We start from the raw sequence: 15693 nt of genomic DNA on the forward strand, positions 1-15693 counted from the left end.
GTAAATTTTAGTCGAAATTCATGTCAAAATCTTACCCCTTAGATTCGTATATAGGCATAGGTCATAATTTCCCAATCCCATAACTCGGTCAAATTTTATCATATTTTCACGAGGTTTGACTTTTTAAGCATAGTTTTCCCTCTTAAATAAACTGGCATTTAAATCTGACTACGTAAATTTTAGTCGAAATTCATGTCAAAATCTTACCCCTTAGATTCGTATATAGACATAGGTCATAATTTCCCAATCCCATAACTCGGTCAAATCTCATCAGATTTTCGCGTGGTTTGGCTTTTTATGCCTAGTTTTCCCTCTAAAATAATCTGGCATTTAAATCTGACTACGTAAATTTTAGTCGAAATTCATGTCAAAATCTTACCCCTTTGATTCGTATATAGACATAGGTCATAATTTCCCAATCCCATAACTCGGTCAAATCTCATCAGATTTTCGCGTGGTTTGGCTTTTTATGCCTAGTTTTCCCTCTTAAATAATCTGGCATTTAAATCTGACTACGTAAATTTTAGTCGAAATTCAAGTCAAAATCTTACCCCTTAGATTCGTATATAGACATAGGTCATAATTTCCCAATCCCATAACTCGGTCAAATCACATCAGATTTTCACGTGGTTTGGCTTTTTATGCATAGTTTTCCCTCTTAAATAATCTGGCATTTAAATCTGACTACGTAAATTTTAGTCGAAATTCATGTCAAAATCTTACCCCTTAGATTCGTATATAGGCATAGGTCATAATTTCCCAATCCCATAACTCGGTCAAATTTTATCATATTTTCACGAGGTTTGACTTTTTATGCATAGTTTTCCCTCTTAAATAAACTGGCATTTAAATCTGACTACGTAAATTTTAGTCGAAATTCATGTCAAAATCTTACCCCTTAGATTCGTATAAAGACATAGGTCATAATTTCCCAATCCCATAACTCGGTCAAATTTCATCAGTTTTCACGAGGTTTGACTTTTTATGCCTAGTTTTCCCTCTTAAATAAACTGGCATTTAAATCTGACTACGTAAATTTTAGTCGAAATTCATGTCAAAATCTTACCCCTTAGATTCGTATATAGGCATAGGTCATAATTTCCCAATCCCATAACTCGGTCAAATCTCATCAGATTTTCGCGTGGTTTGGCTTTTTATGCCTAGTTTTCCCTCTTAAATAATCTGGCATTTAAATCTGACTACGTAAATTTTAGTCGAAATTCATGTCAAAATCTTACCCCTTAGATTCGCATATAGACATAGGTCATAATTTCCCAATCCCATAACTCGGTCAAATTTCATCAGATTTTCACGAGGTTTGGCTTTTTATGCATAGTTTTCCCTCTTAAATAAACTGGCATTTAAATCTGACTACGTAAATTTTAGTCGAAATTCATGTCAAAATCTTACCCCTTAGATTCGTATATAGGCATAGGTCATAATTTCCCAATCCCATAACTCGGTCAAATTTTATCATATTTTCACGAGGTTTGACTTTTTATGCATAGTTTTCCCTCTTAAATAAACTGGCATTTAAATCTGACTACGTAAATTTTAGTCGAAATTCATGTCAAAATCTTACCCCTTAGATTCGTATAAAGACATAGGTCATAATTTCCCAATCCCATAACTCGGTCAAATTTCATCAGATTTTCACGGTTTGACTTTTTATGCATAGTTTTCCCTCTTAAATAAACTGGCATTTAAATCTGACTACGTAAATTTTAGTCGAAATTCATGTCAAAATCTTACCCCTTAGATTCGTATATAGGCATAGGTCATAATTTCCCAATCCCATAACTCGGTCAAATTTTATCATATTTTCACGAGGTTTGACTTTTTAAGCATAGTTTTCCCTCTTAAATAAACTGGCATTTAAATCTGACTACGTAAATTTTAGTCGAAATTCATGTCAAAATCTTACCCCTTAGATTCGTATATAGACATAGGTCATAATTTCCCAATCCCATAACTCGGTCAAATCTCATCAGATTTTCGCGTGGTTTGGCTTTTTATGCCTAGTTTTCCCTCTAAAATAATCTGGCATTTAAATCTGACTACGTAAATTTTAGTCGAAATTCATGTCAAAATCTTACCCCTTAGATTCGTATATAGACATAGGTCATAATTTCCCAATCCCATAACTCGGTCAAATCTCATCAGATTTTCGCGTGGTTTGGCTTTTTATGCCTAGTTTTCCCTCTTAAATAATCTGGCATTTAAATCTGACTACGTAAATTTTAGTCGAAATTCAAGTCAAAATCTTACCCCTTAGATTCGTATATAGACAAAGGTCATAATTTCCCAATCCCATAACTCGGTCAAATTTCATCAGATTTTCACGAGGTTTGGCTTTTTATGCCTAGTTTTCCCTCTTAAATAAACTGGCATTTAAATCTGACTACGTAAATTTTAGTCGAAATTCATGTCAAAATCTTACCCCTTAGATTCGTATATAGACATAGGTCATAATTTCCCAATCCCATAACTCGGTCAAATTTCATCAGATTTTCGCGTGGTTTGGCTTTTTATGCCTAGTTTTCCCTCTTAAATAATCTGGCATTTAAATCTGACTACGTAAATTTTAGTCGAAATTCAAGTCAAAATCTTACCCCTTAGATTCGTATATAGACAAAGGTCATAATTTCCCAATCCCATAACTCGGTCAAATTTCATCAGATTTTCACGAGGTTTGGCTTTTTATGCCTAGTTTTCCCTCTTAAATAAACTGGCATTTAAATCTGACTACGTAAATTTTAGTCGAAATTCATGTCAAAATCTTACCCCTTAGATTCGTATATAGACATAGGTCATAATTTCCCAATCCCATAACTCGGTCAAATTTCATCAGATTTTCACGAGGTTTGGCTTTTTATGCATAGTTTTCCCTCTTAAATAAACTGGCATTTAAATCTGACTACGTAAATTTTAGTCGAAATTCATGTCAAAATCTTACCCCTTAGATTCGTATATAGGCATAGGTCATAATTTCCCAATCCCATAACTCGGTCAAATTTTATCATATTTTCACGAGGTTTGACTTTTTATGCATAGTTTTCCCTCTTAAATAAACTGGCATTTAAATCTGACTACGTAAATTTTAGTCGAAATTCATGTCAAAATCTTACCCCTTAGATTCGTATAAAGACAGGTCATAATTTCCCAATCCCATAACTCGGTCAAATTTCATCAGATTTTCACGAGGTTTGACTTTTTATGCATAGTTTTCCCTCTTAAATAAACTGGCATTTAAATCTGACTACGTAAATTTTAGTCGAAATTCATGTCAAAATCTTACCCCTTAGATTCGTATATAGGCATAGGTCATAATTTCCCAATCCCATAACTCGGTCAAATTTTATCATATTTTCACGAGGTTTGACTTTTTATGCATAGTTTTCCCTCTTAAATAAACTGGCATTTAAATCTGACTACGTAAATTTTAGTCGAAATTCATGTCAAAATCTTACCCCTTAGATTCGTATATAAGCATAGGTCATAATTTCCCAATCCCATAACTCGGTCAAATTTTATCATATTTTCACGTGGTTTGGCTTTTTATGCCTAGTTTTCCCTCTTAAATAATCTCGCATTTAAATCTGACTACGTAAATTTTAGTCGAAATTCATGTCAAAATCTTACCCCTTAGATTCGTATATAGACATAGGTCATAATTTCCCAATCCCATAACTCGGTCAAATCTCATCAGATTTTCGCGTGGTTTGGCTTTTTATGCCTAGTTTTCCCTCTTAAATAATCTGGCATTTAAATCTGACTACGTAAATTTTAGTCGAAATTCATGTCAAAATCTTACCCCTTAGATTCGTATATAGGCATAGGTCATAATTTCCCAATCCCATAACTCGGTCAAATTTCATCAGATTTTCACGAGGTTTGGCTCTTTATGCATAGTTTTCCCTCTTAAATAAACTGGCATTTAAATCTGACTACGTAAATTTTAGTCGAAATTCAAGTCAAAATCTTACCCCTTAGATTCGTATATAGACATAGGTCATAATTTCCCAATCCCATAACTCGGTCAAATCACATCAGATTTTCACGTGGTTTGGCTTTTTATGCATAGTTTTCCCTCTTAAATAATCTGGCATTTAAATCTGACTACGTAAATTTTAGTCGAAATTCATGTCAAAATCTTACCCCTTAGATTTGTATATAGACATAGGTCATAATTTCCCAATCCCATAACTCGGTCAAATTTCATCAGATTTTCACGAGGTTTGGCTTTTTATGCATAGTTTTCCCTCTTAAATAAACTGGAATTTAAATCTGACTACGTAAATTTTAGTCGAAATTCATGTCAAAATCTTACCCCTTAGATTCGTATATAGACATAGGTCATAATTTCCCAATCCCATAACTCGGTCAAATTTCATTAGATTTTCACAAGGTTTGGCTTTTTATGCATAGTTTTCCGTCTTAACTCGTGTTAAGTTCTTAATTCCAGCTCAAACACTTCGTGTTTAATATTGTTAGCGCGTGTTAGTTCGTGTTGATCTCGTTAAAATCAAAATTGCACTACGAACACTTCGTGTTTGTCATTAAATTAAACACGACTCGTGCCCATCGCTAGCCCGAGCAATAGGTTTGGGCGCGCGTGCTCTGCTGCTGCTGGCACTCGTTAAACGACACTTGAAGACATATTTGCTGAAGTAGCTAGAGTGCAGTCTCGGCCCATATTTCCCCTGTGCTATCGCCATCCCCCGCAGCATCCTCAAGCAGTTGGCTCATCAGCTGGGCAGGAAATCAAATGCGTTTCCGTTTCCGCCGCATGCGCCTGGTGTTGGGCTAGGTTCGAGCTTTGACATGCTTTTTTCGGGCTTCCCTCTTGATGGCACATTTCAATTTACATGCCGCCCGCAGCACTCGCTGCCTTTTGCTTTGATGTAACACACACACCACCCGCCCTTCCCCCTCACCCCCTCTTTCCGAACTGCTCCCCGTCTTTTGCTTTTACCAGTTTTTCATTGGAATGTTTTGCTTTGCTTTCTGCGCGCTCGTATCTGCTCCTGTGCTTTGTTTTGCGACACAGGCTCCATGTCCCTTGACGCTTATCGTGCGCCCCCGCCCCCTCTTGCCTTTGACAAGCGCTGCTCCAGTCCTTCGGCTCCCTCGCAGCAGCCGCATTTGTCTTTTGTTAACTTGATTTTGGACTGCCAGCTCGCCTCTCGACCATATGTACGTGGAGTGTGTCGTCTTCCAAGTTGGCCATTGAGCTTTAAATACGCACTTGTCCGCCCGCTCTCGTCCTTCTTGTCCTGCCAAGGACCTCGGCCCCTTCTATTGTCCTTTACATTCCTCAAACAAAAGCCACACTTATCGAGCTAAAGACAGTTTCTCTTGACCTCTATGACCATTTGTTTGCTGCGCAGTTTATTGCCTTAAAGTGGCTTCAGTCTATTTTAACTCCAAGGAATTACGACTTCCAAACATACATAGCCATGGCATTGTCCTAACCGTAGCGATTCCCGCAGTGAAAATAGATTATGACTTGTTTTAGATATAAAATTGACTTTCATCAAATATTATATATTAAAATCAATTCTGCATCAAAATCTGGCAATATGATTCATGTGGAAATGGTACCCTCAAATATCAAATATTAGGTCGAAATTTCCCAATCCCATAACTCGATTATGTAAATTTATGTATGTATGCATGTATGCATGCTTGTTTTGTATATATACATGCATGCGTACATATATGAATACATGTCCGGATACCTAAATACATGCAGACATACATATATGAATACATGTCCGGATACCTAAATACATGCAGACATACATATATGCATACATATATCTACATACATACATACATCTACATACACACATCTGCATAAATACATTTACATGCATACATACATCAACATACATACATATACATACATACATCTACATATATACACCTACATACTTACATCTTTACGCATTAGATGTATGCATATGCATACATATATATACATACATCAACATACATACATCAACATACATACATCTACATGCATACATATACATGCATACATATACATACATACATCTACATACATATCTACTTACCCGCCCACCTCCTCCAGTGCCGCCGCCTTCTCCACAGTTGCTCCTCCACAGGCAGTTGGAGCCAAAGTGTCCTGCCTTACTGAATTTCGACAGAGCCTACTTGAATTCTTGAGAATCGAGGAGGAGAGCACTTCATAGAAATTCGTTTTATTTAAATTTGTCGCAAACCGACAAATTACTTTGGTCTGCATTTGGTGCTAGCAAACAAACATGCACGCATATGCATACATAAATACATACATACATGCATGCATACACAAACACACACACGCCCACACACACCCACTTATAATACTTATATTCCTTCACACAAAATACTCTTAATACATATATAGGTCTCATTTATATATTATTACACAATTAATGGAGAAAATTTAAATAGTTGAAAATTTTGTTTTGGGCAGGTTTAGAAATTGTTGCCTGTGAAATTAATTTGCCGCTGGCCATTTATTTAAACTTGGGCCAACTTTCTCGCAGCGCATTTACTTCTGTTAGGGCCTAAAAACTTGAACCCACAACATTTAAATTTATTAACATCATAAAATCATATTTTTTGTGGTTACGTTACGTTTGTAGAGGGGTAGAGGATGGTGAGGGGTCGAGAGGCAGCCACAAAATGGGCCCATAAATATTTAAAAGCGTTTAAAACGCACACACACAAAACGTGGCGAATGGCACAAAGCAACGTTTAAATTTTATGGCCATGGTCAACAAGCAACTGCAACCTGCCTAGCTGCCCCCACCCTCTCCCCCCTACTCCCCCTCGCTGCCATCAACTAGGCCAGCTCCTTGCCGCAGCTCAAATCGAGTCAATAATAAAAATTCAAATTGATTTTTGATCGCATTGGTAAATCGCACCTATTCAAATCATGGACGGGCCACCCAAAACGCAGCACACATTAAAATCCCATAAAATTGGCTTAAGTAGTGATATCTTCCCGCCCTGCCCCCGACCCTATCGCCCCGCTGTCCGGAATGTAACCTGATGCGTGCTAATTGAAAAGCTAAAAAACTGAAATTTGTGTAAATTATTTTCTGCATAAATTTGCACACTTGATGACTGCTCCAGGCATTGCCTATAGGAGTGGGCGAGGGGCAAATGCGGGCGTATGGAGCTTATGGAGGGATATCTGGACTCGTGCCTGTTGGCCATGTCAACAGGGATTTTGCTACCCGACTGGCACCTACTGACAATCTCACAATCTGACAATCGAGCAACTTTATGGCGTTTTTTTTTTTACGAGCCAGTGCGCAACTTCTCATCGTTGTGGACTTGTAGTTGTAATACCCTATAATGAAAATGATTAACAATGGGTATAATGAAATTATGCAAATGAGATAATAGTCAGAATAAAGAGGCTCATAGCATGTAAAGTATGCCCGTTTTTGAGCATACTTTACGAGCTAAGCAACAAACGCTTCAGCCCTTAAAACAATTGACTTTAGACGTAGGTAGGGTAATATGGATGGCGATGAGCTTAAATCCATTACAGAGATAATGAAAGCCAAGAATCGAAGAGTATTGGGAATTTTCTGCCTTTTGTTCTTTCTTTCACCAAGCATTTTTCCAAATAAAGGCCAATTGAACGTACTGATACAATCGATAAATATCGATATAGAATCCTGATAAAGTCAATAAATATCGATGTGACGTTTTAATAAAAAATCGATAAATAAATTGATAAATATAGATATATAATCGTGATACATTGATAAATATCACTACAAAGTTCTGATAAATCGGCAAATATCGATATATCGATATCCAGATACACCAATAAATATCGATATATTCATATGTCTTGACTTTCCAAGCCTATCTCATGAGCTCCAGAAACTAGACTTACCCAAATTCCAGAAACTCATTCTGCAAATATATATGATAGGAATATGCACGTATACAGGGTATTAGCCAGTCGAGCACACGCTAACTCGTTGCAGCTGTAGGCTTAATGTTTATGTTCGATGGTCCCTCGTTAAATACTTGATGAGCCCCTGCAGCATTTTAATTTACTGCACAGCCAACAGGTGGGAGCGAGAGAGAGAGAGAAGGAGAGAGAGAGAAGGAGAAAGAGAAAAAGGGGGACGAGCTGTAGAAAGCGAGAGCTTGAAATCAATTTTTCTTGACCAAATGCGAGTATTTCTAGTATTTATTTTTAGTATTTTCCAAATGCGAGCAATTCTCGTATTTCTTTTAATTTTATGTGTGTTGCTTCTTTTTTTTTTATATATGTTTTGTTTTTTATGTGAGGCAACGCATCTTGGCCATTTTACAGTTGTTTGGCCTACAGCCAGGCTAAGACTGAGACTGTAGCTGGGTCGGGGGCGGGGGCGGGGTTCGGGTTGACTTGGGTTAGCGGCCAGTCCATGTCGAGTTGCTGCAAATGCCATGTTTAGTTGCAATTAAAATGCTTTTATCTTATTAGCGCAATGGCATCGCAATGCCATTTGTTGGCCAAGTTAAGTCAGCTTGAGCCAGAGTTCATTTCCCACAACACACACGCACACGGCTCTATCGGCGAGTTCATGGCGTACAGCTTGGGCTAATCACATGCAGCTCCAATCAATTCCAAGCGCCTTTTATGCCAAATCACGGGCCCCGTCCCGTTCCCATTTGCACGCTTCGACATTTCGCCGCGATTGAATTATTATCGCCGCCGCACGGCCATAAATGCAGTTGCAGTTGCAGTTGCAAACTGGCCAAAGACGCCTTTTAGCCAGAGCCGACGACAATGCCCCAGTGGCCATGTTGTGCTGTGTGTGTGCCATGCCCATATTTGGGCAGCTTTGGGCGGCCGAACAAGTTGCAAAACAAATTTGTCAATGTTTTGTCCATTTGCGGGCGCCGCATGTCGCATGTCGCTTGTTTGGGCTTTGCTATCTGTCTGTCTGTCTGTCTGTCTTTTTTCTCGCTTTTCTACGCGGCATTAGCTAATTTGGCAGCCCGTCTCCGTTTAATTAGAGGCTGCAACAACAATTGCAACAACTGCGGCAACATTTTGCTGCCTTGCAACACTTTCAATTTCTGTGCCCCGTCCGACGTGCCACGCCCACGCCTCAACTGAGCTCAGCTCAGCTCAGCTCAGCTCACGTCGCGTCCATTAAAGGCCGCTGCCTCACGATCTCACTGAATGACTCGCCCGCCTCTCACTGCCTCGCCCCGCCCCGCCCCGCGATCTCTCTACTCCCTGACCCTGTCGTCACACGCCCAATGTAATCCTCGCACGATCTGCCTGCCGCAGTCACAGCTCTTTTTTTGATTAGCTCTCTGCCGCGGCATACCCCAAACTGATAGACTGATTGACTGACTGACTGACTGACTGACTGACTGACTGATTGATTGACTGGCAAAGGTCGTTAAAGCCACAGCCGCCGGCTTTGCAGCTATGCTTCAGGGCCTTATCCTTTCTGCGCCCTCATCAGGCCTTAGTTATTGTGCATATAAGGTAGAGAGAGGTGCATTAACTATGTCGTTCAATTTGTAAAATAAGTGTTCAGATTATATTCCGACTAGATTATGTATATAGCATGGCTGCAAAGCGGTTTTGACCTGAATTGATCGGATCATGAATTTGATTTCAAACCAACCGTTTTTAATTTTTATCTAAACATATTTGATAGAGCATAATTTTGGGTAAAGCTCAAATTTAGCCCGCATCTTGTATTTGAAAATATTAACGGCTTGCAATATTTTCAGCACAACGGGCAATTGTTCAGTTTTATGTAAAAACACAAGGATCTCAGAACCTCTAAGAGCTAGACACTTGATATTTTGAATGTAGGTTGCCTGTCTGCTCAGCATGATTTTGTTTCCGATAGTCGATAACCAACTAACATTTGCAAGCAATCGATAAAAATCGTTATCGAAATTAAGTTTTTTGAGCAAATCTCTTATGTTGTAAGAGCTAGAGTCCCCAAATTTGACATTTAACTTATAGAATAGTGTATATACATTGAATCGTTCATTTTATAGTTATTGCCTAGAAGAGTCTTCAGGGTATTCCCTAGTCAGGAACTCCCGATTAGAGCCTGTTACTTTTTGCAGCCCTGGCTTATAGTACAATCTGATGATTGTCTCCGAAATGCTGTCCTGGTCTAAGAAAACATATGTGAGTTGCGTTAGTTCTCGACATTATTTAAAAAAACGCAGCTAGTTCTATTTCTAGACTTAACGACTTTAGGAAAGGGTATTCAAACGTCTTTAAGTTGCCCATTTTTGAACATTGTGCAAATGTGAGCGCAAGAACGGACCCATTAAGAAAGAGGAACAGAGAGAGAGACAGAGCGAGGTCTCTAGAGAAAGATATATAGTAGGAGAGAGGGAGAGAGAGAGAGAGAGTGAGGGTAAAGGAGGGATATCCAGAGTAGAGGTAGCTGGGTATCATACAATATTTGGTATTTTTGTGAAATACCGTCACGTTTTAACATTTTACTACTCACTTCTGGCACGTTGTTGCCATTGAGCATATCAGCTTTGCAATTTTATTGGCCACGCTTTTTGCGTATCTCCTGCTGCCTGCTTGCTCCTTGTTGTTGTTGTTGTTGTTGTTGTTGTTGTTGGTGTTGGCCTTTGCCATTTCGCAGCTCGCGCTGATCTTGGCCTTGATAGCGCATATAAATGTGGCCAGAAACTGTGGCCAACTGCAACTGCAACTGCCGCAACTGAGGCCTGTGTCTGGGCCTGGGTCTGAGGCTCTTGCTTGGGTCTCAGAGCTCAGAGGTTGACGTTTATATTGGCAAATATTTTAAATATTCCTTGTGGGGGTGTTGTTGCTTTTTATGTACCCTGTGCCTGGTTGAAATAGCCAAGTGGGGGTTATTTTTGTTTGAATATGTGTGGAACAGGCAACTTATATACTCTATATATATACCTTTTCATAATCGTATGTCTTGAATAACTAGGCAGACACTCGACCAATATGAATTAATAAAATAAATTAAATTAAGCAACAGTATTAGACGAGTCGGAGCTATGAATACCGCTTACAGGGTATCTGCTAGTCGGGCACGCTCATTTTTCTTTTACTGTCCTGCCTTCATCTCATCTTGATTCCATTTGTTGCTCTCTCACAGTTGTCTTATGCGACTTACAGGGTATCTGCCAGTCGGGCTAGCTCGACATAATTTGCTCTATTGCCTTCTTCTTCTTCTCATCGTGATACCCTTTGATGCTCTCTCCCACAGCTGCCTCAGTTCCGCCCACATATCGCCAATATGCAGCAGAGGACGCTGCGGCAGCTGCGCCACACTCCACGCGCAGCCTAGACCAGTCGCAGTCGCAGTCGCAGCTGCAGTCGCAGCCGACGCACGCGCAGGCGCAGCAGAACGATTACGTTCTAGAGGAGACAAATCGACGACTGCGTCAACCGCCGCCACCGCCGCCGCCGCCTTTTTATTGCCCGCTGCCGCTGACACCGCCGCCGGGCTATACGGAGCGAGCCGCACCACCGCCGCCGGCGCCGCAGCCAGCGGCAGAGCATGCAGCAGCAGCTGCCACAGCAGCAGCGCGTCAGCAAGCACGACGCCGACGTCGTCTACGTGAACTTCAGCAGCAGCAGCAGCAGCAGCTGCAGCAAAGATTCGCAGCCAGCACCAACAGCAGCAGCAGCAGCAGCAGCAGCGAGCAGAGCAGCGACAGCGACTGCGACGACGGCGAGCTAAGCAGCGCAGTCAGACGCCAGCGTCGGCGCGGACGCAGCTCACGTGGACTGAGAGGTAAGTCAAGGGGCGCCGAAGAATTCTAATTAGTACAGTAAAAGCTCTCTACAGTGGACAGCCACGAGAACTGTTCTGTTTTGAGCTGTTGAGCAAATTGTTTTAGGGAAAATTAAATAAGCTTAAATACCCTGTGCAAAAACGTGAGAAGGGGTATGCTGGTTTTATGCCATATAACATCTAGCTGTCCGTTTGATCGTCTGAGGCTCGAAGATTATAATTCTAACTTTCATTAAGATCGGACTCTAAGCACCGAAGTTTTTTATGAATAAACTTCTTCATATTGTGGAGCTGTAGGAAGAAGAAGCACAGCCATCTACAAGCCGTAAAAAGAAAGTTTCGAGTACTTTCTACTACAGCTCCTTGCTGGCTACAGGGTATCTCCTAGTCGAGCACTCTCTCTCTCTCTCTCTTGCTTTTGGCTGCATATTTATCGCTTTCTCCTCTTGCAGATGCCTATTGTCCGGACTTGTTGCACGCCTGCGCCTTGATTCTCCATCACCAGCAGCAACAGCAGCAGCAACCCGGCAGCAGCGACAGCTCCGTGGGTAATTTTACGGCCACGCCCCCACCACCGCCGCCGCCGCCGCCGCCGAATCGTCAGTCAAGTGGCGTTGAGTACAGCTCGGACTATGTGGAGATTGATGAGCTGGCGTTGCCGCCGCTAGGCGCTGGTCGGGCCAAGAGCACACCACAACTGCAACATGCTGTAGGCTTGGACAGACTAGCGATGGGTCAGAATCTGAGCCTGCGACGGCCGCGCATCTCACTGACCTGGGTGCTGCGGGAGCAGCACCAGCCCCCGTCCCAGCCCCAGACCCAATCCCAGCCGCCAGCCAATGAGTCGCCTGAGGCGGAGACAGCCAAGGAGAAGCAGCTGGAGAAGCAGCCGCTCAGCAATGGACATGTGCCGGCAGCTGGCGATGTCTCCAACTGCTTGCCGCTGCAGCGTACGGAGCCGGTGCCCACGCAGCTGGACGTGGGCAAGAAGCGTTATCGCGTCAAGCAGCTGCCCGGCAGCGGCACGGAGCCGCTTACTGGTTACGCCACCACGCCCACCGCCCACCAGGCGCCGGCCAACGGGCAGCTGGCGAGCCAAAAGTTCTTCAGCAATCAGAATCTGCTGGAGTACAAGGACAAGGGCACGCGCAGCGCACCGCTGGGCGCGCCCGTGGCCGCCGCCACCACCAAAGAGCTGCTGTTCGTCTGCACGCCGCAGCGTGCGCCGCGCAGCGATGTGCACCACGAGGCGTTGCTGTTGGCGCGCAAGCGCAACGAGATCCGCAAGAAGCTGGCCAGCCGGCTGCAGCAGGCGCGAGCCGCCGGCGTGGGAGCTGCCGCCGCCAGCCCGGCGACGACGACGACAACAACGACGACAGCGGATGCACTGAAGTGCACATACTCGGAGCCCAGTTTGGTTGCCGTCTCCGAAGGGGGCGGAGGAGGAGCACCCGGTGTGCAGCAGCCGCCGCGTCGCCATCGGCATCGCAAACGTCGCGAACGGGAACGCAATCGTGTCCAGCGTTTTGGCTACGAGATACACAACGTGGATGAGTTTCTGTCGCGCTGCTCGCTGTCGGCACCGGGCAATATACCCGTTGTCCTGGCCACGGCCAGCACGCTCTATCAGACGCGACCCGGCGGCTATCAGCTGGAGATACCGCTGCCACTGGGCATGGTCGTCAATGCGGTGTTCAAGAACCAAAACTGGCTCTATGTGCAGACGCCGCACGCCGAGGAGGGCTACGTCGGCTATGCCAGCTGCCTGCCCCTGGGCATATTGCCCACGGGTGGGGGCAGCAGCTCCAAGCCGACGCCCTGCTGGGAGTCCAATGCGGACATCTTTCCGCGACCCTGCGGCAACATGACCGACTCGGAGAAGGAGATACGTCTGCGCGGCGGCACACGCTCCGATGGAGCTCGCACGCCGCGCAGCGCCAAATTAGGAGCAGCAGCAGCAGCTGCCGAGGAGCACAACAACAACAACAACAACAACACGAGCAAGAGTCTGTTGTCGCATGGCGGCAGCCTGGCGGGCTCCTTGTACGGGGAGCAGCACGTGGACAAGCTATATTTGCGCGCTGCCTCCCAACCAAAGCTCGTGGAGAAGGCCTACGCACAACTGCGCTCCACCAAGCAGCTGGGCTCCGGCACCGCCTCGGTGCGCAGCGCCTCCAACGACGAATATGTCACCCTCCAGCAGCAGCAGCAACAGCAGCAGAGGATGACCAGGCAGAAGCATCTGCATGCGCAGCAGCAGTCACAGCCCGTGCGGCGTTTGTCGAACGTTTCGTACATAACCAATGGCCACAACGGTCAGCATCTGCATCCAAAGAGCACTCCCCTCCAGCAGCCGCAGCAGCAGATGCCGCAACAGACTCCGCACCAGGCTCCGCCCGCGGCGGGCGCCATGTTGAGTGTGCTGCGGCGGCAACAGCAGAACGGACTGCGCCAAACTCTAGTCGCCATCAACGCGGACTTCATCACGGATAGCATTGTCGTCCACAAGGGCGAGATTGTGACGCTCTGCGAGTGCCGCGAGTCCAAGGATCAGCGCCAATGGTTCTATGTGAAGACGCGAGACGGACGCGAGGGCTTCATTCCAGCCGAGGTGGCCGGACATGGCTATCTGTAGGCGGAAACACGGACAACCACATACAAAACAAAGGCAAAAAGAAACTTTATCTCGGCACGCCGAAGATTAAATACCCTTGCAGACATATATCTAGGAAGTGTACTCCATACTCCATACAAATCTATGCCTAATCAATGGAAGCTCTTTCCATCTAGTCCGATTAATCGGATCCATGCGATCCTCCCTTCTAAAAACTACATAATACGTCTATATAATTAGAGTTATCCATGCAAAAATTCATCTAGATAGATTTGAACTAATCAATCATATATACATAATTAATGACGGGCCGTCTGCGACGTCTCCTGTAGTAAGTAAAACATTTCATGATTAGCCTTTGCAAGGGTATTAATTCTAAGCCCCCCACAAAAGTCATGCGTATTACCAGAAAATATTTCACTAAGTAATACAAATTAGCAATATCGTGTGTAATTTAAAAACTCTTTGTTCTGCGTACGCTTCTAGAATCTACATAGATGTAATCTGTGCTATGGGTGTATATGTATTTATCTAGCATTTAGTCTTGCAACATAATCAAAGACAAACACACACACACACTCACACAACGACACATGGAAAACGAAACTATTTATACAATTATTGTACTTGATGCTTCTACTAAATAATTGAAATAAATAAACATATTAAACAAACTGACTTTATTATATATAGCTCGCTGCCGACGTTCAAAAGTTGTGATTTACAAGCATCTTGCTGACCGCCCCAAATACCAGGCGAACAGCAATCAGTAGCAGGTTACGATGCTTTTAAAATTTTCTGTATGTGCAACTTTCAATTTGCTACTGTTACAGTTGACGGCCTGCACTGTTGTCCTAGCTGTGCGGCAGGTCCGTACCAAACGCTCAGTCAGTCGCTGTTGTGTGACGTCATCAAAAAACAAAAGTCGTTTTGCAGCCGAGTCCGAGTCCCAAAAACTGCTAAAGTACCAGGCGAACATAAATCAGCAGAAGGTTGCTGCACTAAAGTAAAAAAAAATGTGCGGCATACTTTCGGGCTGGCATTTTAAATGTGCTAGTGCTGCCCAGCACCGAAATACAGCTGCACGATGGGCAGCACTGATTGGCGATGGGTAGCACTTGACACTTATTTTTAAAAGCCCCCTGAAAGTATGCCGCACTTTTATTTTGATTTTAGTGCAGCAACCTGCTGCTGATTTATGTTCGCCTGGTACTTTAGCAGTTTTTGGGATCAGATGTGGCAGCAAAATAATTTGTGCCTTGATGACTCAGCAAAACAGCCGGT

General features: G+C 43.4%; 1 protein-coding gene across 4 annotated transcripts in view; it reads left to right on the plus strand.

Moving 5' to 3' along the window:
* LOC6624505 (uncharacterized) overlaps positions 1-15078 on the plus strand; it is a 67554-nt gene extending 52476 nt beyond the window's left edge. For all 4 annotated transcript variants that reach the window (XM_032434996.2, XM_032434997.2, XM_032434998.2 and 1 more), the window contains 2 exons: positions 11265-11795; positions 12248-15078. In XM_032434996.2, the coding sequence (XP_032290887.1) occupies positions 11265-11795; positions 12248-14430 (2714 nt within the window). In that variant the 3' untranslated portion in view covers positions 14431-15078. The remainder of the gene's footprint in view (positions 1-11264; positions 11796-12247) is intronic.
* Positions 15079-15693: the final 615 nt, after the last annotated feature.

This window comes from Drosophila virilis, chromosome 3 (genome assembly GCF_030788295.1).
Source record: "Drosophila virilis strain 15010-1051.87 chromosome 3, Dvir_AGI_RSII-ME, whole genome shotgun sequence".
Taxonomy (NCBI): domain Eukaryota; kingdom Metazoa; phylum Arthropoda; class Insecta; order Diptera; family Drosophilidae; genus Drosophila; species Drosophila virilis.